The sequence below is a fragment of the Ammospiza caudacuta genome, chromosome 8, assembly GCF_027887145.1.
Source record: "Ammospiza caudacuta isolate bAmmCau1 chromosome 8, bAmmCau1.pri, whole genome shotgun sequence".
Lineage (NCBI taxonomy): Eukaryota > Metazoa > Chordata > Aves > Passeriformes > Passerellidae > Ammospiza > Ammospiza caudacuta.
The window spans coordinates 18,928,596-18,953,193 of NC_080600.1; the positions used below are offsets into that span (position 1 = coordinate 18,928,596).

The 24,598-nt window shown below is 39.4% G+C and overlaps 1 protein-coding gene across 2 annotated transcripts in view; it reads right to left on the reverse strand.

Moving 5' to 3' along the window:
- Positions 1–24,598, reverse strand: part of PARD3B (par-3 family cell polarity regulator beta) — a 387,748-nt gene that overhangs the window by 12,858 nt on the left and 350,292 nt on the right. For both annotated transcript variants that reach the window (XM_058809265.1, XM_058809264.1), the window contains one exon: positions 15,061–15,140. In XM_058809265.1, the coding sequence (XP_058665248.1) occupies positions 15,061–15,140 (80 nt within the window). The remainder of the gene's footprint in view (positions 1–15,060; positions 15,141–24,598) is intronic.

Below are 24,598 nucleotides of genomic sequence, written 5' to 3' on the forward strand. Positions count from 1 at the left end.
ATTTGGCTGGGAGAAAAAAAATCAAATAAAACCACCCTCTAACTTGAAACAATCTTTTACATAATGAATCAATCAATTATCTGTGCTTTAGTATGTTCAAATCAAGGGAATCATCATTGAAAATAACAACCAATTTATATAGCTAATTTAAAGCCACAGTAAGCTAGGCTGCTGATTCACTAATGAACAATAAAGGTCACTACTATAATATCTCTCCAAGTATTTTCAGATTGCGTAGTGTGATAGACTTGAAGTGGAAAGCTCATAAAAAGCCCATCAAGATACTTTGCAGGGGGAAGTAAAGATGGAAAAACATCTGTGCTTTGCCTGGATACCAGACTGAGAAGAGGGAATAACTTCGATGCAGTGAAGAACTTTGTGCCCCAGACTCGTCCAGCCCCAGCCAAAGCCTCTGGATGTCAATGGAAGCATTTCAATGATCTTTGGATTGGGCTTTTGTATAGAATGGTATCTGCAAGGGGAGGAAAGGGCAGGGAGAGAATGAAACATCTGTATCCTGGAATGAAATCAGGAAGTTAAGGCTTGACAGCCTTAGACAGCAAATAAATTGTACCTCGGGTACTAAACGTAGGTTGCTGAAATGCCTCACTTCAAGTGGAAACATTCCTTTTCAGTTGTGTCTTTCAGGTATTCAGAGAAAAGCCTGACCAGAATGCTGCTAATTTATGTTTTACTTTTTGAGTGCCCATGATCTAGAAAATGGTACATACATGCAATTACAAAGAAAGAAGATATTCTGCCAAGATGAACAGCACACCTCTGCTCTGTGGATGTTAGATCCATGATCATTAACAGTGTGGCAACTGGGGCAATGTAGCAGAGTGTGCCCTAATCTGCAGCATCATGTCTGGACTATTACCAGAACCAGATGTTTCAGAGGAAGCTGCAATTCGTGGACAATTAATAGTTTGCAAAGGTCTTAGAGCATAAAAGAACCTCACCCTTCCTCCTCAGATGTTAACTCAAACAAAAGCAACTGTTGGTCTCAGCTTGGGTTTGCAGAAAGGTGAAGGTTTCAGAAACACAAAACACGTGATGACATTTCTGTACTTGCAGATGTTGATATTAAAAACCCCCAAACATGATCATATTTAACCTTGACAGACCTACTATTTGAAGCCTATAGGAAAAAAGCAGAATGGAGTAGAGAGAGCCTGTGGTGAGTTGAGAAAGATGTCTTTTCCAAATCCCAATGTTAAATCTTTAATGCTGACTTGGATTCCTCTTGAAAGAAAAAAAAAAAAAAAAAGAAAAAAAAGTGTAATTCTACTGCCAGTAAAATAGGATTTTCTTTAAAAGAACTTTGCAACATTTCAAAGGCCCCGCTTTTTAATGAACAAAAAGTAAAAGAGAGAAACATGATATTATATCAAGCAGCTACAATATAATCCATTTCTCAAGAACATCATTACAATTTCTAAATCAGAAAAGCACAAAGTAGCAATGCCATTTTGAGGATGCAAAATCGTCTCTGTATACTAAAGTTCCTTGAAAAACTTATAAAACTTGTGGTATAAACTAGCACAACTGAAAATGAAATATTCCTCCTATCTAAGGAGGAAAAGACCAGGGTTAAGGGTTCTGTATTGATTTTTTCTCCCTCACATTGAGATTAAAGCGATTTCAGCTGGGACCCAGAATTACAGATGTAATTATAATTTCCATTTATATTTTTAGACTGTGTACAAAGAAGTGTAATAATGGACAGCTGAACATTTTCCATTGTTCCTTAAAAATGAAATGTTTCTGATGAAATCTCTGTAAGACCAAGTACCACTGCAGCAATCTCTCAGTAACAGATCTTGCTTCTGATGTTTGGTGAGGAGAGACAAGGGAGAGTTGCCACCCCCTCATACAAAGAAATCAAACCAAAATGACATTAGGTTGTTATTCCCCTCAATAATACTGAAGAGATTTTACATTAAGATTAGTAACAAGTCTTTTCAAAGAAAAAGTCAAATTATCATTAAATAACCTTTCCTGACATTATTTACAGAGTAGGTAACACAAAGCATTGCATTAAGGAGGCACTATTTAAACCACATAAGGTGCAGGGAGTGAAAAAGAGGAATTTCTCCAAGATGGCCTGTCTGCCATCCTTCCTTCATCCTTTACAATGTCCATTTAAGCCCAGGTTTCCTGGAGCTCTCTGATAGCAAATAACTGCTATTGAAAAGCAAATTGTATTCAAGGTAAAGCAGGTGCTTAAGTGCTCTGATGGATCTGGGCCTAAAAATTCAAGTTGTAAACCCCAATTCAATTTCAAATGACTAATTGAATTTGCCTTTTTTTTTTTTTTTTTAAATTCCCTTTTGTTTTAAACTGATCTGCTCTGTGCTTTCTGCCACAAAGTGTGGTGCAGTCAGTACCACAGCACAGCCCATCCCACCACGCTGCTCCCTCTTGCCATTCCAGAGGGGCGAGGAGATCCATACAGAAACACTCAAAGATGCTCAATCCCAGCACTGGCATGTTCAGGCAGTCTAAATTCAGCCTAATTCCCCAGTCAGTGAGAAACCCAAATGCCTTCAGAGACCTCTACAAAGCTAATTAGAAGACTACCAGAAGTCTACACACAGAGAAGCCACATGGGTTTTCTGAGCACGGCTACTGGGACCCTCAAAGCTTTTAACTGATTCTGGAAATCTTTAATCGCTGAATGTACAGCTGTAAAGTGTGTTTGCTGTCTGAGCATCTTTGGAGGAAGCACTGTTAGCATCCTTTTTCCTACATGCTTTGTCCCAGCTATTGTGTTGGCTGGTTGAGTTCAGTTCAAGAGTGTATCACTATTATCTCCTTAAGAAAGCAAAACAAGGGAAGAAACTGTGGCCATACCATGCTTCTAAAAATACATTCTTTCTATACTGAAGACAAGTCAGTTCTCAGTAAACAAACATACCTTTTCTTTAAAGCATAGGATCTCAGATTGAACCAAAACTCATAGCAAAAATGCTAAATGAGGGTCCAAAACCTGGAGACATATGGGTATATATACAGCAGTGCACTAACTAGCCCCTAGATCCAAGCAAAAATCCAGTCAAATGAATTTTCACTGTGAAATCATCCTGAGATTGGTTTTTCTTGCCAGATTTTGCCATGATCTATGACAGACTGCTCTCAAAGCATCTCCCCTCACCTGTAAAACAAGAGCTATTTTTCTACTTTAAATGAAGGAAAGTGCCAGCTACTCAATATCCAAGGACCCCTGTTGGCTTGGGGTTTTGCTTGATAACCTGGGCTGGGTTTTGTTCACACATTTCCTGCCCTCTGGATGGAACTCTGACTGCCAATTTCCAAGGCAGGGTCTCAGACTATCTAGTGCACAGATTCAATCTCCTTGCTGAATTACATCTGGGGTGGAACAAAAATGGCAGATAATTCACTTTCTATTACAGTTAACACTCTCCTCCACTTGCTTCCCACGTATGTTATACAGTAGATGTGTTTGCATGTTCTGCTCTATTTTTTCAGCTGTTGCAAGCACATAAGCTATCAATTACACTCTATGCAGAGAGAAGATAGTGATGTGAGGAACGGCTTCCCGTTTATATAACTCCTCACCTCATCACTGCTCAAACATTTAAATGAATGCTATTGGGCAAGAGGCCTGAAGTAGAGAGATTCCTTAGGTGCTCTCTCCCCTGCCATTTTCCCCCTCATTGAATGGTTAATCAGAGCAGCATAATTCTTTAAAACTAATATTTATTCAAACAGCTGCAGGATCCCATCTGCTCACACAGAACAGAGGACAGAAGCAGTGGAGGCCACAGCAATACCAGGCAGAAGCCAGCAGAAGTAGTGTCAATATCTCTATATCCAGCCTAAGTTATGTTCGGCAGACAAAGATTTTGAGTAAAAACATTACCATTACCCTAAAGATGTGGTAAAGTTTTTAGCATATGCATGATGGTATTTAATATATTTTCAAAATAAAGCTTGCTGAAAGTCTGACTAGTGGCCTATGTGTTATTTAAGACCAACCACACACCTACAAAGCTTTGCATATCCATGACATGCTCAATAGCTCATGCATATTTTTCCAAATAAGCATCCAGAAAAGAACAGTATCACTGTGCATCTTATGCTTTGTTTATGCCATATTTGAAAGAACTGTTCCAGCAAAAAATTTTGCACAGGTGCTAAATGACAAAATCAGTGCTAATTTACATAACTATTAAATGCTAGAACAATGCAATCTTTTCCAAGCCTGGAAATGAGGGTAAAGATTCTTAAGAAAGCAGGAATTAATCTTCTCTAACAGGGTAGAATAGGAGTTTTAGCTCTGTGCTTGCTGTTAACAAAGTGACTGTTCCATAACCACTAGTGATCTGAATGTTTGCAATTCTTCAACAACCTTGAATCACATTCATTTTTAAGGACTACTTTTATTTCACTTATATCTGTGATAAGATTGGATGGGCTGAAGAAGAACACATAGAGCAGGAAAAGATGTATTTCTTTTGCTAGGATATCCAAAATCTGGAGAGAAACTGCTAACATTGGTGGGCAGAATTCTGGGGGAAAACAACAAGTAACCTAATCAGAGTTTGTCAAATTACTACCAGATTGACCCAGACAGCAAAGAAATCAAAAAGTATGCTTCAACAGTGGTTGCATTTCATCCTAAACTGACTGCAATCATTAGGAACACATCCACGGATTGCAGTGGTTCTGGACCAGGCTCATAACTAGCTTCTAGTAGTAAATTTCTGGCTGTTCTCAAGCTGGATCAACACATCCAAAGCATGACTTTCTAAAGCATCATGCTTGAAGAGCAACAAAAAAGCCTTTGGTGAATGTGAGCAAAGGCATTTGGACAAAGCCCTCTAAAATTGTCCATTTTCTCCTGATATATTTAAGACTTCTGTGAAGAGAAATTAAATATGTCGCCTACTTATGAAATGGAAGCAGTTTGGCTGCCAATTGTCTGAACTGTGTTGAAACAGCTGCTCTAGCAACTGTTTTTACTATTAAATTCTTCAGCAACTCTCTTAATCCCAAATTAGATACCTCTTTCCTTTAATCACCAGTTTATATAAAAGCTCTTTCCTCACAAGGCAGGGTTTCAGCAAGGATAACAAACAAGGGCAGGTCTGCTCAGTGCGCTGCCCTTGTGTCTCTGCACTCCTCACATCTCCCCCACCCTGCTTCTCATTTCTTGGTGGGTGGCACACAGAGTGCTCACGACTCTGTCCCCTACATGTTTGTAAAAGAACACAGAACTAGATTTGAGGTCTTAGGATTTCACAGCTTGTCATTACCTTGCAGCATGCAATTAAGACTGTCCACATACAATCCACTTTCCTACTTCATCATAATCTTTCCTCTTTCCTAAACATGCCCACAATTCATACCTGTAATTGACTCTCTTTAAATGGCTTGCTATTAGAGGCTTGAAACTTGCCATTGTGCCAACACAGGGTCATGTAGGGCTGTGATTCTGGTGTGGGGTTTTTTCTGGTTGTTCTTTTTTTTATTTTCTTTTTCTTTTTTTCTGAGTCTGCTATGCCAAAAATGAGAGCTGCAGGAAGCTTGCTAAAAAATTCCTAACCCAACATCCTCAAAAATAATACATATTTACACCTGATACTGTTGGCTTCCTACACTTTTCCTTTGTTAGGTATTTTTAAAGCACGTTTGCTGACAGCCATCTTTCAACTGCACCTCTGGACGTGTCTATCAAGGGAAAGCCTAAGCCAAGAACTGCAGCAGAGTTGTCTTATTTCACAATGCTCTTTCTCACCTTTGCAGCCTAGAGCCCACACTTTTTGATGAGTTCTGAATTACAACCCAGCATAAGCAGCAATATTTTTATTCCAAATATCCATACCTACAAAGCAGCCAGCTGAGCTTCCCAGTCTGCTGGTCTCCTGAGCCATTTCAATATCCATCTTAACAATGCAATGGATGTATTTGCATTTTGGAGCACACATCTTATTCCCCAGGTTTCACTCAGCACATCACTCTGTTGATGCATTCTATGGGATATATGCTTTTGGTTTTTAATTTAATCTTCTTCCTAATTTGCATTCACTTATCTTTTTTCCACAGATCCTTCATCTCAACCTAACCATTTTGTACTGACACTTTTTTTCTTTCATTAATATTTTGTTCCCTAACATTTGTTTTGTTCTTTTACTCACTGGAGGCATAGTTAATACAGCTTTCTTTTCTGAGGCAATGTCTCCAAGACTTCATTAAATTTTATAATATTAATTCAAGCCCTTTTGTTCAAATGCAATATTTTCCTCCATCTCCCATATTTTTAAGCATAATTTGGTGCCCTCAGTTTGAGTGGGAGGTCCTTATGCCTGATTATACACTAAAATTCATACCAGATCCATGTTTTCTGTAAATGTGACACTTGAAAGTATTTTTATTTAGTCGGCATAGTATCTCCTTGCAAAAAGGCTGGCTGCTTAGTTTCAAAATATTAATTGACTTTTAAACTATTCCATATTGCATTAACTGGCTTTTTGCTATGAGGAGTTGACTGACTTATTAGGAAAATTGACAAACCCCATCCCTGTCTGCCTCCTTCTACACTTCCAAAGTATTCTTCTGAGACATCTGGCTTTTAGTGGTTTTTTTTCAAGCTATGTCCCAGTTGTTACAGGCATTTTCTTTAGTCAATTTTCTTTAGTTATTCCCATGGAAATTATAGAGGTGGCCTGCCAGCTGCAATCCATGATTTGATGTCACGAACCTTGACCTTTCTGACTTTCTAAAGTATACTTTTTCATTATTTAGACTTAATTTGGCTTGGGTGGAGGCATCATGTTCATTTCAAGTGATATTTCTATTTTATTAGAAAGCTGGAGGTATGTTTTACAACTAAATCTCCTTCCTTTTCTATTCACCGCAGAGATTTCTGAAATTGTGATCCTGTTTACAAATTTCTTTCCTCCTTTCAGTCAAGTCTTTAAAGACACATGACTATTTTTTGAAAGGTCTGTAGTACACTGACCCTTTTCCTACCTGTTCTGTCTTTTAATGCCTGAGATTCTCCCTGTAGAAGGTGTACACAGGTTATTTATGAACTCTCCACATTTTTGGACAAATGTATTTTGACATGATATATGAAATAAAGTCTTCACACTTCACACATGGCACTGAGGTGATATTAGGTACCATGGCACACCTGAGCAAAGGGATTGAAACTGAGGTGGAACAGAAAAAGCTGCAACAGAGCACTTCCAGCTCTCTGCTGCATGTATGTGCCACAGATCTGCTGTTCTGGTAGTGGTTTGGGCTCTGGCCTTGATGTACAACGATTTCCCTGACACCTCCTAGAGCCTGGGTAGACCTACAGCTATCAGTTATGGTACCTTCCAGCGTTAAGAAAAATTAGTTAGCTAAACCTTAAAACTGTTTGAAATTGGATTTAAGCTAATCTTTTAACGAGCACATCAGCTTGGTTCCCAAGCTTGGGCTCTAGCATATAAGAATGATCTTTTTTCTTTGTCTGTATTTCATCCTGGCTGGTTTATTGCAACATATCTTGGAGGTCCTTGACCAGTATTTCCATTAAAACTGATTCTAAATTCACCTGCCAGCACTTAAAATCCAACTAAAACCATACATATATTTCATTTGTAATGAGATCACCACACTGGAAGATACAGATAGACAAGATTTTGCTGCATTTTCAATAAAAGCACAGCTGTCAAGATAAAAATCATATTAAAAAATATCCCTGAATTCACTTTAGATGATTAAAACAGAAGAGAAAGTTAATAATGAAGTATACTGCAGAATATACTGTTTGAATATTATTTATATTTCACATGACTAGGGTGATGAAGTTAGTTGGGCCATTCATTTTAAGTTCACCCTATTTATTTCCAATCCTGTTTAAGACACCAAATTATTAAGCCTTCTTAGTTTTGAAGTTATGCCAGGGGAATATTAAAAAATATATGATTTATGTCAAAAATTAAAAAAGACCATTTACAATTGGTTCTCAAATATTCCCCTTGACCATCTCCTCTTATTTTAATCAGTGTAAGAAACAAGGGAGATACGGACTTTATTCAGGCACCTGGAACTACACTGTATTTTCCCATCAACCTGCTTTTCACCCCTTTGGAAGGAAAATCCTGGGCATTACTAAAAATCCTGGGTATTATATTATGCACCAGAAGTTAACACGCTCACCTTGTAGTTGTGCAATGTATGTCCAGTAACATGGTTTCACTGACAGACTAAGATGTGGGTGATTCTGGACAGGGTTGATAAATTATTTCACTGCTATTAAAGTTTTGGCATCCCTGGCCCCTTCTAAGAGAGAGTAACTGCAGATGCTCTTTCTAGCCAGGTGAACAATGCTCCAATTTAAGCAATACTGCAAGGCAGCAATGGTATTTATTCCCTGCAGTCTGCATCATCATTGTCACTCTGCCTGCCATAAAGGACCATGTTGGGCCAATAAAACCTGGAGGGAATCACAGTTTCAGTAGAGCCATGTAATGAAGCCAGCTGGTGAGAGAACAGTGAGACAGAGAGCAAAGCTGCTACCAAGGAGTGTCCGAGCACCAAGAAGGGGTCTGGAAGACAGCTTGGCAGAACAGCAGCTGTGTGATGGGACAGAGCAACACTGTCACTGAGAACCCCTGTGCCATCACATGGCACTTGTCAACAGCAGCACCAGTGGGACGTGCCCCAGCTGATGGCCAGAACCATGGCTGCACTGCAGGGTCAATGCTGTGACACAAACTGCTGTATGCCAGGCAGGAACATAAACGAAGTATACAAAATAAGAAAGAGGACAGATTTTCAAGTGATGGAGTAGGTTCAATCAAAGGGATTCCAAGCAAAAAAAAAAAAAAAAAACAAACCCAAAAAACCCAAAACCCAACAACAATAAAAACACCAACAAAACCAAAAAACAAACAAACAAAAAAAACAAACAAAAAAAAAACCCCCAAAACAAATAAATTCTTGTGATTTAAACCAGCATGCAGGGAATTTTGATTTAAATAATTAATTTTAAACCTTGCTTTTTTATCTGTGGTCCTTGGCTAGTCAATTCCCAGAGGCTGGTAATGCTCTGACAAGTTGATTTACAGCTAATTATAGTCTGCACTAAAACTGTGATTTCTTTTTTGTTAACCAAGAGAATACACTATATACATATTTAAGTAATGTCAGTATATTAATTTCAGATTCTGCTAGACAATGGTGAATGATGAGTCTTATTTAATAGACAATTAACTTTTTCTCGTGATTTGTGTCAAGTCACTTTCTGATGATGTTTTCAGGATTCAATTAAATTACAGAAATCTTGCATTTTGAAATAAACTCAGTAAAATAAGGCAAGAACATTCAAGTGCAAGAAGCAGCTAAGGAAACATGCTAAGTAATCCATTTCTTCTGCTGGAGGAACCTTATCTGTCGAGGACACAGATATTACCAAAACTTTACTTTTGATTTGAAGGGCTCAAAATGTTTTTGCTCAATTCTAGAGTCTACCTCCTAAATTGACTGCACGGCTACTCTGGCCCCATGAGCCAATGCTATTTTCTTGCTTTACAGTGTAAGACCTATGTGCTCAATCTATTTAATTTATTGAAAGGGAGGTGAAAACATAACATAAATGATCTCTGCACAGAAATACTCCAAGGAAGGAATTTTGCAGGCTTGGCTCTTAAAATCTAGCAGAAAAAATATTTACCACAGTATCTAGAAATTGAAATGGGGTAATGTCAGACTTTGAGGGAAAAAAGAGGGCATAATCTCTTTAAGCAGTAAAATAATTAACCTCCAAAGAATGCAATGAATTCTCCTCAATGTGACATTCTAATTCCAGGTTAGATGCTTCTGTAAAGACATTTACAAAAGTAATGGGATGGATCAAAATTCAAATTTAGTTTGACGCAGAAATGTAGAAAGTCTTGGAGGACTCAGACAAGGTGACCAAAAATGTGTGTCCTTTCTGGCATCATACCTAGAAATGGAGAGTGTTCTGATTTCAGCTACTGCTTTAAGAAGTGTGTTGGAAAATCCCAGCTCTACAGAGACAGGGCAAAAGAGAGGCACTTTAGAAGATTTTATTCTGTTATCAGAATAAAGGGTGAGACATAAGAGATGTAAAACTCAACGCCATTCTATCAGAAGCCAACCTATTTCCTGGTTATAATACCTTATAAATGCTTTTCAGCCCATTAGCTTTTGCCTCACAATGCTGTTAACACTTCTTCCACCAATCCTCTAATATTTTACCCCACGTGGTCTTGCTACAATGCATCTTTAGCAGTTCTAATTCTCCAAAATATCCAGTCTTTTTGCAAGGCCATCATTTGAAACTTGTTTCTAGTTCAATCTCTCTCTCAACAATGCCATCTCTATTCCACAGCCTTTCTAAGTCAGCACACCTTAGAGTTTGCATACAAAGGTACAAGACTCTGAGAGCTTTCAGACAGATTTTGAGAATCCTTCACAAATCTGTTTCTCACATCATGCAAGTTGCATGGTCAACCTGAAGAGAAGCTTCCAGCATGGGAAAACTACCCATTGCCATTGTATGGCAAGGCTGGCTCCTTAATCCATTTCCAAGCTTCCCAGTTTCAGGATGCATGTTACATTTAAGACAGACTTGTGAGCAAATTAGCAGTTTGCTCAGCAGTCTCGTCCCAGCCACAGCAACACAGCTGAACCCACCTACACAGCCTGAACTCATTTTTCCATGCTAGCAGTTATTTTCTAATGTTCTCAGAGCCTTTCTGGCTCTCCCTGTTTTCTTGACATAAATGTGTTCTTCAATAATACGATAATTCCAGAGAAAGTCTGAAGTACTACTTTTCCATTGGAATCAGCATTTCTTATTGGAAAGATGGCTGAGCTTTCTAATCCCCACTCATCTTGTCAACCACTGCTGTCCCAGTGCCTGTCAGTCTGCTTTTGGTCACAGCCAGCTTTTCCACCACCACAGAAAAGAACGTGTCCTTCAATGCGAGGCTTCTCCAAACAAGGCTGCCATTAGCAAAACTGTGATTTACATTAAGACAGACTTCCATAAATGCAAGCTCAAAAATAGAACTATGAACAAACAGAGCAGCTTCAGCTTCATATCTGCTCCATAGCTCCATCAGGAAAATATTCTGAATTACATCAAGAAAGTACGCATTAAAAATAGTTTAAAAGATACAAATGTTTTTCTGGCTCCCACAACCTGGCCCTGCTCTTGTTCCCAAAAGAAGAGGCTTAAGATGTGTAAGAATCAAGACGTTCTCCTAAGCAGGAGGATTTAATATTGCTTAATACTACTACTCAGCACTACTTAGCAATAGCCTCAGGGCAACACATAAGTATTGAGTGCAAAGAACTGTATCTCTCTTGCAAAGCCTCCCATTTCTGTCTCTCCCACTTTGCTGCTTTTCTGCAGACAGAACAGCACAATGCAATGAGAGATGAAGACCTGCCACTCTGCTGCCACAGCCACTTATCATTTAATTCAGATGTTTGCCTCGGTAGACATTTCCAAAGTGAGCCTACAGGCTGGCATTATTTTATGTAGAAACTTAACTATGTAGCTCAGCTCACCACTCCTTAGACCAGTCAGACAGAAAGCCTTTCTCCAAAGGCTGCTGCCTCCTGTTTCCCCTTTTAATTAAACATGTAACCTTACACAGGAACAGATCCTCCACTCAAAGGAAAAAAGGACATCACTTACTTCAGTGAGACCAGGACAGTAATTTGCTGCTGCACCTACTGAAAAGACAAGCACACCTGACAGCTGAATTCCTCAAATAGTGTTGATACAGACTTGTATCACCTGAATTTGGCCCATAATATCTAGACTTAAATTAACAGCTTCAGAGAAAAAAACAGAAAAAAGAAAAAAAAAAAAAAAGACAAAGCCACAATGATGCTTCAAAGCTTAGAATTTTTCAAGCCAGCAGCAGGTATGATCAGATCTGACTTCATGCAGGATGCATGCCTTTGCAAAGGAACGGGACAGTGTCTTAGGGGCATCAAACACTGATCAAGATTTTGCTAGGTGAACATTCCTCCTTCTTGTCTGGTGGGGAGGAAGACCAAAGCTCTCTTACTTGATTTTTCCATGCCCACACACACTGGCATGAGTCCTGGTGGCTTTCAGGTGAGCAGAACAGTTTCACTGTGTTGGTCCCAGCTACTCCTGACATAGCACAGATCTCCTCATCCCGTGAAACTGGCTGCAGTCCAAGCGCTTTCCTCTCCCTCCTTGTGTGTGCCACACCAGAGCGGCAGGCAAAGGTCACATCCTCCTGGACTCAACACAATATTGCAACAGGAATTTGTTTCCAAGCATCTACAACCCTCATCTGAAGCCTCTGTAAGTATCTCTTATTAAACTGGGCTTAAATGGCTAAGTATGCAGACAGCTCCATATGGCATCTGTACCAATGTGGCTCAGTGGCCTCACCACAGTGAGGACAGCACAAAAGCAGGGGAATAAACTCAAGGGCAGGAAATGTGAACTAATACTAAAATGCTTGAGGAGAAGAAAGCTATTCTTTTGAGGAAATGCTACCTCTTCATTTCTTTCTACATTTCTGTCTCTTTCTCTTAATTTATTTTCCTTTTTTTTTTAATAATGCTGCTCATTACAGCAGTTTTCATAGATCCTCCACCGCCGAGAATTGGTTGGCAAATGGGTGGTTTTTACCTGGATTCCTCTATACTCCTGGGCAGTCAGCCATGAGAACAAAAGAAATCACTCATTTCCATTAGTGGCTGGCAATGAGACTGCATCCCCTTCATCTGGATTTAGACTTCACTGTACAATCTAGTCATTTGTGACTGCCAGGGCTTAATTACTGCAGTAACATGAAACTGCAAAACTTACAAAACTGAAGTATAAAAAGCAGCAGCCGATTGCTGAACTGTAGGCACGCCCAAGGGTGTGTGATATCCCAAAGCTCTGCTCCTGCCAGGGTGGAAACCCTCTGGAGACGCAGCTTGGCTTGCGTGCAGCAGTGTAAATATTTGGGTTGAGCAGCACAAACGGCCCTGCTGAAGTGCAGGTCTTCTCACTCTCCAGCATAATCTCCTTAGGCACAGAGAGAAAGGACACTTTCACAGTGATCTTCAAAAGCTTAGGGAATATTTGGATGACTTTTTCAATGGAGATTTCCCACTAGTTAAATACTCAAACCTGTTCTAAGAGCTGGAGAGTTGTGTTTCCAGCAAATTAAATGGAGGTTTGGAGAACAATACTGTAAAATTCATGATCTTATTCAGATAAATCTACTTTAAAAAAATACCCAAAAAAACCCAAAATAAAAACCCCAAAACCAACCAAACCCCACAAAAGCACAGGTTGTAGAGATGAGCAGTATATACACCTAGGGAGCATGCCGAGGACGCAGCAGTTTGGAAAAGAATAGGACAGAAGGGATACAGGGAATGCTTACTACATAAAACAAGGGCATGTCTACATCTGTAGTGCTCACTTCTGGTCATTCCCCTTGAAAGAAATACTGGGGAAATCAAAATAATTCTGGCTTATGGAAGTTACTTCACTGGGAAATTTTCAGTTTACAACACCTGAAAAAATATGGTTAATTTTCTTAAAGGGAAAATGAATAAAAGAAGACATACAAATATAAAAATTTCTGTAGAGAGTTACACTGAACACCAATTATGAATTTACTTTCTTGTAATCCACAAGGAAGTATTCAACAAAATGGCAACAAAATAAATGTTCAAAATAAATAAAAAAGGAGTGTGCAAAATTAAAGTACACCTAACTAACATGCAAAAATCACTGCTAGAAACATGATGAGGAAACAGGAGTGTTGGAGGACTGTAAAAAATGATGGCCATTTACCCAGAAGAGTAAACACCCACAGTCAGCCAGGAAATACATGCAAGACACACTGTTGGAAAGCAGGACTCTCTCAGAAAAGCCAGCTACTGCATAGGATGAATGTCCAAGAAAAAATGGCTGACAAATATCATTTAAAGGCAGGAAGTAAACTGCAGACACATCCTTTAGTTTAGAAATCATATACATTAAAAATGCCTACAGACATCCAACAGTGCCTTGTGAGACAGCCTTTATATTCTGGTTAACAAAAGCAAAATATTCTTTGTATTTTTGTCTGGAATTGGACACAGCATTACATATTTATCAATCAATCTTTCAGTGTTCACCTTTGAATGTAAATGGCTGAGTAGAAAAAGAAGCAGCAAAAAGAAACAATTCACCGATTTCCTAAATGCCAGCACTACTTCACAATAAAAAATCTCTTCTTTCTTACAGATACCTATTTTTGCTTTGCTTTTACAAATCAGCCTGCCTGTAGGTCCAAGAAGTGGATTGGACCATGTTTCCTAGGACTTGCCCAGCCCTCTAATTCTAAATGGAGAATATTTTTCTGTTTTTGTTTTCTTCTCCCTGCTTCCCACTATCTCTTCTAGCATCCTCTCACTCCCCTTTCTGGCTTGATTTGTGTTATACTCTGCTATTAGAACTCCCATAGAAATGGGGCTGAAATCCCTGAAATGCTTACTTTTTGTTATACCCCACTGGTTTCAGACTAGAATTACTCTTCATTCAGTTGATAAGGATTAAAAATTAAAAAAAGCCCTCAGAGAATTCACTCACATATCCAGAGCATTTAGTAAAAGCACAGAGATGTTCTCATGGAATAGACTGTAGTCAGACAGCCCTTGTAGCAACAGTGGGACTTCAGTAGCTGTGGCTGCTGTAGTGGAAGCTTTCCACAGCTATGTTCTGTCAATGCCAGCTGGGATTATATCACTACAAACTCAGTCATTTATGCCCTGCTACGACCTGTTATAACTCTTGCAGAGCCAGCTCCCTCAATGTCATGTTCTCTAGCCATGGATCATGACTCTTGCTGACATGTTCAATGAGAGACCTGTTTTTTAAAAATTCAAAAGTCCAAATTAATAGTACAGGTATAAAATGGCAGTAAATCAGCAGCAAAAGTTGACAAGACAAAAGTGCAGAATAATCTCTCATGTTAGAGCTGGACATCAGCTGTGGGCTGCCCTCCCTCCCCATTGGAAGGAGGCTTGGTGCTGTACCTGGGTAAGGATGCATACTGCCTTTCCACCCCCTCGAAGTGAAGACTGTAGGAGCTCCCATCTGGACCTTTTCCAGGCACCTGTGGAGAGGAGAGTAATTAGAGATGAAGATCAATTATGCAGCCCAGCTACTAACAATGCATCTCAAAATGATAAGCAGAGAACACATGATGCTGCAACATGCCAAAAATCAACAAAAGAAAGGCAGGGGCTCAAAGAAGCTTCAAATGCCATACATAATCTTATCACTGCTAACAAGAAAGGCTTCTGTATCAAAGAAGCGTTTAGAGCAGGTACAATCTTCATCACCTTTCCTTCATCTGCCTACTAGCTGGGATACTCTCTCTTCTTCCCTGGCTGGCCTTTTTCCTGGAATCCAGTAACATGAGGACATCATCTAACTAAGCACGCCCCTTCTGATTACTGTGGCATAACTACCTGAATCAAAGCTAACATCTTAGTACCAAGTCTGCTTTTTTCCCCTCCACTAGCTTGTTTTGCTTTAGCATAAAATATGATACAAACAGGTTTTCTTTTATTCTTAACATGAATCCAGAAACTTTCCCTAACGCCCCTGTAAAGCTTAGTATCCAGCTGGGAGTTAAGTGCATTTATGATGCTCTGGTGCCATTTCAAAAGTGCAGCGTTAGTGCACTCAGCCAAAATGCCAGCGCTACTTGGTTTGTGTTCAAGATGGCAACGGGCATTGGCTGGAGAGCACAATTCTATCAGGAAGGCTCCAACCGGGTACAAACGGTGAACTTCAATGCTTTTAGCACACAGGAGCTCTCCCAATTTCACTCAATGCCTGCTGATGGCCCAAAGTGTTAAGAGCCTTGTTAAAATGGAGCTATTAGTCTTTTCTTCCATAAATGGAGGAGCCTCTGACTGCCTTCAGTGTTTCCTACATTAGTATGTATTCCTATTCTGGTGCTGCTAGAATCAGCAGTTTTATAAAGCAATATACTAAGAGGCCATTTAAAATCCCCTTCCCCTTTTACAGATTAATAGCAGAAAGGAAGATTTAATGCCTTTTCAAACATTTTTAACAATTCATTAAAAAGAAAGTAATAAATCACACCAAGCTTTTGGCAAATGCCTGATTAGAGAAAAGAGAAAACAAAAATTAACATGATTTTTGCATTCTACAGGTTAAAGTACATTTCTGTCAGTCCTGTAATTTATGCACAATACACCATTTTCACTGAACAGATGATAAACCACTGCAATGAGAAAAGTTGTGCATTCAGGTGTATTAAGTGTTATCTACCTTTACAAAGCATTTCTGTGTACATTACATAAACTGAGTCCTATACAAAGAGAGGAAGTATCATTTGCAGCTGCTAGGCAGGCTGAGAAATTATTCCAGACAAATTTTGTTATGCGCCTTGGCACTCATCAAGCATGTAAGATACCTGTAAATGAAAAAAATTATTTAGTATAGGCCTCTTGCAAGCTTCCTTTATCTCATTCAAAACAGAAAGGCATCCTCACAGAACTGTTGGCCACAAGAAAGAAATGCCTCTGATTTGAAATGACCCATGCTTTAGCAGCGCCTGACTTTGGATGAGCAAAACCAACAATAATTGCCCTACATTTCAAAAAGAGGGCAGTAGGCTAAAGGGATCATTCATTCATTTTTTTCCACGAGAAAAAGTAACATGCAGAGAGACTTTATAGAGTCACTTAGGTGAAGAGTCACAGCCACTTTGGCTGCTCTTACACTACTAATTTCATCAGGTTCATAATTTCCCTTAAGTTCCGAGGTACACTGGTAAGAGAAGACCCTCCAGATTTCTCCTGTTTTATGAAGAAGAATGAGGGGAAAAGAAACAAATGTATAATCTGGTCTCTCACCACAAAAAAATGCAGTTTTTGATGGTCTACCTGTGCAGCTCTAGATAGGTTATTAATTATGTGCATGAGTCTGGTAGTGGTGAGTTTCCTGCATTCTCACACCTAAAGGGAGTAACAGCAGCCAGGCAACATGAAAAAACACAAACACCCAGAATTGTGCCAGCATCAAGCAGTAATCCCAAAACTTATACCAACCACCAAAAGTAAAAAATATTTACATCACAAGGCCTTTTTTTCAGCCTGAAAACACCCCTTTTTTGATGATTTCCTGCAGACCAAATAGAAGGCAATAGCCCCTGCCAGGTCTGTTTGTATATATGATTTGAGAGACAGTTACCATAGAAACACCCTGGTGGCGGATACACAATTTTGCTAATTTGGATCCATCGAGCGGCTGAGTCTCCACACCCTATATAAAACCCCCAGTGCACTGGAAAAGCATGCTCTGGCTCTGCACAGCTAATTAAAGGCTCAGCCATTTCTTCTGATTTTCCTTCTCCATCTGTCCATGCGACAGTAAAAGCGTATCATCACTCAGCCTGGAGTGCCAAAATGGTGCCTGGAATAAAATACTACCCTGATGAAAAGAGAAATTGTGAAAATAGAAACACCTCCTCAGTAGAAGTTATTTATGTTTCAGAAAGAGTCTAAGCTAAAAATTCGTGTGAAATGTACTAATTAGTAAGATCAAAATATTCCAAGTTCCCCTCATTTCCTAAAACAGGACATATGCAGCTGGCCCTCAGACCAGGTGTGAAAGTTTTAACACACAGTTAATAATCACAACAATATTTAGGTGAAGAAACAGTTATCTTAATAAAACAGGATTAAAACCTGGAAGTGCTGTCAAAGCCAAATGGGTGGTGACCACAAGGTGACCAGCAAGGGAGCTGGAGCTGACAGAAGGTGCAATGCTCAGCTGAGTCCCTACAGAGGCAGCTGGAAGAGCTTAGGAGACCAACACCCCAATCAATAGAGAACATAGCAGCAGGTGAAACACACATTTCACAAATGTATGGTAAGGCATAACAGAAAAAATGATCCAAAATATGCTCCTGTATTTTTAGGGTTTAAATAAACAACATCAACTTAAATAAGTGGCATCATTATGAACAGTTCATCTCTTAAGAGCGGCCTCAACTAACAAGCAAAACATGAATATGCAAAAGTAATGGGCAGAGATAAACACAGAAACAGCCATCATCCTATCAGTGCAATTAAAAGAGCAGCACGCTTAAATCGAGGAAAGAAAACACTATCTTAATCAAAAAACAACAGCAAACAATTCCTGAAATGTAACTGTTGCAAAGTATTGGTATGGCCAAGGCCCTTGTGGAATGTAAAACAAATAAATACAAATATGAATCAAACCAACTAACATCTGGTTAGCAGGAGACACTAAAGTCCTTGGCAGGTGGAAGAAAGGCAAGGCCTTGGAGAGCTGAATGGGAGAGCAGAACTTCTGCACCAGCAGGCTGTTCTCCTAATTGCCCCTTTGGGAATCCCAGTCACAGCAGTGGCCACACTCAGAGATAAGATACCAGAAAAACTGGCAAGACGCTGCCTCCATGTAACTCAACGCCTTAACAGTCAGGATTTTCTGTGTGCCAGAGAGGTGGTTTTTACACAAGGCTAGTTTATGTTTCTGTTGTTTAAGCCTCTCTTTTTAGAAACCATAATTTTCACTAGCTAACAAGATTTCTGTGATAGAAAGGTATCTCTTCTCAGAAAATATCCTGTGACAACTCTGCATCCTTAATTAAACCCCTGCCAGTTCCCAGCAGAAGAACCAGGCTGGTAGAAGTGTAGACTGAAGGACAGCATAGATCAAGCCAGAAACAAATATCTTAGAGCATTCAAACACCTGCAAATAAATTTTAAGCTATAAATAGAATATACCTGTGGGCAGGTGTCTTGAGTAAGTCTGGAATTTGCCTACAGGAGAATTCTGAGGTTGCAGAATAACAATTCTTTAAGGGAAGAGAAAGCTGTACAGAAAAGTGCATGTGACTGTTTTTTCCCTAGGAGATCCTGCATTTCATTCCCTCTCACCTATCTTACACTGCCTTCCTCTTGGAGCATTTGCTGAAGGCTACAATTCTAGCTGCTAGCAGAAAAGCCTCCCTTGCCCCTTCCTTATGGGTCAAGGTGTTAGGGGCTGGACAGGTGCTGTGGTACAAAAAATAACAACTATAGCAATCTTTTTCGAAGTTTAAACTTCATGAGACCAGAATTTACTTTTTCTTGTGCATCCACACACAGCTCAAGGTGAGAGCTACCACACTGCAAATAGAAATCAGCAACAACTCCTTGCCCCTACCAGCGGAATTCAGCAGGACAGTGTGTTTTTGCCTGGGGCTCTACTTCTTCTCACGAATTCCTACCTGACTCCCTGCTCAATGTCCATCCTGAGTGAAGCCAGCACAGTGAAAACCCAAGACCATGGATACTGCTTATAAGGAAAATAAATGATGCAGAGACATTTTTAGGTTGGCTGTCTCATACAGTTGCAGTTGCTGTTCCCTCTCCTGCAGGTATTCAGACTTGCATATAGAAAACTTCATCATCATTGCAGAGGTCAGTTGGTTAAAAAAAAATCTTTCAAAACTTCTTAACCAGCTACTCCTCTGCTCAGAGTCAAAAGTTTCGTACTGTTAAAAAAGAAAAATATTCAGTGGGTGTTGTATTCAGGAGTATTAATTCTTCATATGCTAAGTATCACTATCCTTTTACTTTTCAGCCCTTTTTTTCCTAACTTCTGAACAATAAGCCTCCTTCAAACATTTCAATTATCACTAAGATCAGAAAGAAAATTTGGACAGTGTTCTGCTCACTAAGTAAGTAGCAATAATGTAACTTCTTCAAGGCTGATGGGATTTTAGCTACATGTTTGTGAATCCAGGGCAAAACACTGCTGACTCCACTTGAGCCACACCTGACTTATTTAAAATTATGGGATATCAGAAAAAGCTTATGAAGATTGGAGTCCTGGGACTCCTAGCTTTTTCACTTATTCACTCTGTATGCTCAGAAAAGTCACTTGAGCTTGTGCACTGTGGTTTTCTACCCATAAAAATGGCAGGATACTACCACTGTATTTTATACAACTGACATGCACTATAAGACAGGAGACACCCCAGGAAGGCTGCAGATTGAAGCTTCTGCTCTGCCATCAATCCAAGTGCTTTGAAAATGCCACCCACTTCTGCTTTTTGCCTGAAAGTCTGTGTATAAACATGACACATAGAACTGCTGCATTGCTTAGTGCATTTTTCAATAGTCTTGTGATCATCTGCTAAAGGACTTGATTCAGATGCTGTTTTGACCTCTGTTCTCAAAGCTCTTCTTTTGTCTGTGAGCGTTTCTAATCACATGGGTTGAGATTCAGCATGCCAAAAAGAGCTGTGGTATAACGGAATTTGCCCTTTAACCCTCAGGTCTCCCCTCTGCTGAGACACAGTTGGTTTTTGTTTTCAATTAAGTGAAAACTGAAGAAAAATGGAGAGGTAAAAGTGGATTTATTCCCCACCCTGGTCTCAATGTTTCATACACAGGTGAAGCATCAAAATTAACTGACTTATTTTTTGCATTTCAACTCTTCCTGGTTCTGGGAACTGCAAGTGAAATTTAAGAGCACAATCTGACTTGCTAACTCTCTTTAGCTGCTGAAACAGAGGCAGGAGATGTAAGGCACTGAACTGGATGGTCCATGTGAAATAGAGGAAATTGATCGATGGGGACTTCTTAATTCCTTACTGCTGTGAAATCCTCATTACCCCACCCTTGGAGAGTCCAGCATTTCCACAGAAAGCAAGGATTCTTCCATCCAGGTTTTTTTTTTTTTTTGTTTTGCATAAAAAGGTAAAGATTAAAAATTCTACCACTGTCTACAATTCAAAAGAATTTTCCTGATGTTTTCCATACATACACAAAGAGGGATATATTTTGCTTTCCTAGTTTTGCAATGAAAGTTGAAACAGTGATTTCGCGTTATTATAACACTCATCATTTCTCCCTCTAATTTAGATGGTTTTTAATAAAGCTCCATTGATTCCTCTGAAAGAAATCCCTCCTGGCAAAAGCAGAACACACACACTGATTGCTAAATATGCAGCAATTATCATATTCAGTGGCGCACTTTAATATCTTATTTATAGATGTATCTATCTATAATTTGCTTTAATTAAGTTGCATTGATTTTAATGGCAGAAGTAGTCCTCAAAGAGGAGTCTAATGTTCTATGAGCCCATTGGTACTGCTTTACCATTGTTTGGATATAAGACAGCACCTTTAATACTTCTTTTTGATATTCTTAGTTGTGCTTTTCTTCTTAGCTGCGATAGCAAGCCAAGATGATGTTCCACAGGAGCTCTTAAAAGCACCTCCACCACTGAAGAGAAAGAGCACTTTCAACTTCTCTGTTACAAACTTGTTTGTTACAAACAAACTTATTCCCAAGAATAAGGAAGGAAGCAGTATCTTCCCAGCAGATCCTGAGACACCTGTTCCTGCTCCATTTTACAGATATTTCAGGACTACAATTGTCAGAGCTTCTCAAATCATGGTCCAATGTCTTCAAGTTTGTTTTGGGTAGTGTGGCAAATGAACTTTTTTATATTTGTGTCAACAGAAAACACAGGTTAAATAATTTGGAAAGGTGAATCAATGGATAGCTCTAGATGCCTGTTCATGGCCCAATTACCAAGTCATGACCTTGCAGTCTCCTAAAGTTCTGCTTTCTGGGCTCAGTCCCAGGGAATGTTGTGCTTTCTTTTTTTAAGCACACACTTACTTTAAGCATTTTACACTAATCTGGCTTTGAGATTATTCCAAAGAACACTTGATAGTATTAGAACCATGACAAAGTTGGTCAAAAAACATCTTGAAGAACAAAAGCAAGGTGTTGCTCACTAGGAGAAGAGTCACACAGCCTTGGTTTCTGCTGGATGCCACCACATACCCTGGCCATGATTCAGAAAAGCATGCTAAATACTGAGGGGAGTTTTGTTTTAACTTCAACAGCATCTGATTCCTCTTGGAGGCATTCCCAAAGCTAACATATACCTGCATGTCTTGGTGCCTCCATCTCCTTTTTGAGCAAAAATACACAGGAAAAACATTTATCTCTCTGTATCCTGAACATGTCTTCACACATTTGAATACAGCATTCCAGTGATGATTTTTGCATCTTCATCTCTTAAGTAAATCTGTAAGATATTATTGGTTCATATAAACTGAGACTCTATCTCAGAGACTACCAAGGTAGCTATATAACATTACTTATGCAGATCTTAATATATCATTCCCTGTTAGTATTTTTTTTTCAAGTGAAAAGTAAGTGCTGGCTTTTTAAATCACTTCCTATTGGAATATATCAGCACTAATTTTATAAGAATTGTTCATGTTAAAATGCAAGGGCATGATCTCAAAGAAAAAGCACCGAAGTAGCTATGCAAGTACATTTTCAGTTTCTGGTCATCATTTTTCATTCACTGATTATCACTTAAGTGTTGATTAATAGTTATGTTCATGCTGCTAGAATGCATTTCCCTTGGATGAGAAAAACACCCTTGTCCAAAGGAAAAAAGAGATAGTAATCAAACCAACCTTCCTCTTCCCTATAAGAAACACAGACACACACTCCAGAGTCACTGATGATCTTGGTTTTGCTGTTGAATAGGTTTGAAGATTTTCACTTAGAAAATCAGCTGTATGCAATCAGAACACTACTTGGTTGGTCCGATTGCAAGGCAATTAAATGCTCCCCTTCTGCCTGTCTCTCTCTCAAGATACATACATATACATACACATGCTCACACACAAATGTACATACTCAGAGTCACTTGTCCCTTCTCCCTATGCAATGAACACCAAGAACACTGAAAACAGCAGTGTTCCATGGTGAAATTAAGCAGGGCTGATTATCTTAGGATTTACTTTTCCTCCTCAGTAATGCCCTACCTCTTGTTCAAGGAGGTGAAACTAATGGTTTAGATTTAGAGGGAGCAGAAAATTCTCTATAAAGGCAATAGACTGAGGGAAATACAAACACAGATGGGAACTTTAAAAGGGAAACAGGCTGTTCCCATAACAGTTTAAAAACATGGCAATTGCCTCAGTTTTGTAGAAAACAAGCTCTCAGCATTTGCTGTATCTTGCAACACTAAAGAGAGAGAAAACAGCAAAGATGAGGTGAAGCCAGAACTGCAAAGTGTTTTTACACAGTTCCACCAAGAAAATACTCTGCTTTCTGAACCCTTGCCCCACGATCCCCCAATCCCTGGTGCTGGAGAACTACGGTTTCCTTTGACCAAGCAAAATGAGATAATTTCCTGGCCTGTGTCAGTCTCTGTGGGTGGCTTCCTTTTCCATTAGTTGTATAATATGTTTTGGTTAATTCTATCTCTTAATTGTCCTTAATGAGCACCAGATTTGCAACACCCTCACTTGCAAACCTATTCTCAAATTAGAGACAAACAGAAGTTTCCCTTGAGTTGAGAGAGAAACTTAAAAACAGCAAAACAAAAACCCAAAAAACCCACAGCACCCATCAGCATTGATTCTTTCCTACTAGAAGGAGGCACTTCAATTGGTCTTACCCTGAACCAGGCCAAAGTAATTAATCTCTTCCCAGGCACTAAAGAGGGTAATTTAACCTGTCATGGAGATACACTTGCGATGCAATATACAGCGTACCAATCCATATGTGTGGATACATTTCTAAAGCAGATCTCCTTTAGTTGTTCTACAATACTGTGTGTAATTCCTCTCCCTCCACGAAACCAGTCCCCTGCTTTACCCTGTTTGAAACTAAGCTGCTTCTTGTTCTTCCCAGTCTTCCATTCTTTGCTTCTCTTCTCACTGTAATTAGTTTACAAGACTACTTATCCAGATGATTACTGCTTTTAAATGACAGTCATCTTTTCTTTTACTCCAGTTCATTGTTGTGTATCATTTTGTCTTGCTATCTGAATATCCAGTTCTCTAAAGCATTTTCTCATTATGTTATCTCCTGATATAAGGCATTTTGAAATACTTCATGAGAGACATTGTATGAAGTGAATTGAATTGAATTTTCTCTCAAAGTCAGGCTTTCAGCATCTTTCTCTAGCTAAGTCAGCAGAGTTCTTGGCACCAATGCCAGGGTGTAATGGCCATGCTTTGCAGCTCAGCTATGAGCTTGTGCTCTTTTTAGGGAAAATGAGATGACAGTGTCAGTACCTGGAAAGCAAACAGAGGACAGATCAATATTTCCATTTAAGATGAGGATGGCAAAATGAAAATGTTTGCTGTATTTTTGAGCGTTTCAACGCACACATTGAGATAACGCTATTTTGCTGTGTCTACCTACATCTGGTGTTGGTGCTGAATGTGTATGCAGGGGGTCTATGCATGTGTATGTCAGAGAAGAAAAGAGGGAGGGGAGGGGAGGGGGAAATAGCAGGGCATGGAACTAAATTGCAGAGCAAGTAGTGGAAATAGACAGTGAAAAGCTTCCTGCAGGCAGGCGGCTTCACAGGGGAGAGCAAGCCTTTCATTGTCTATAAAATCATGCCTTGCTGGAGGTCCTCAAGAGTAGAAGGGGTAGCACCTAGAGGCACTAAATCTCTCACTGTTGTATTATTGCATTCTATGCACTTAGCTACTGTACAAACCAGCGCACGGCTTCAAGAAAAGAAAA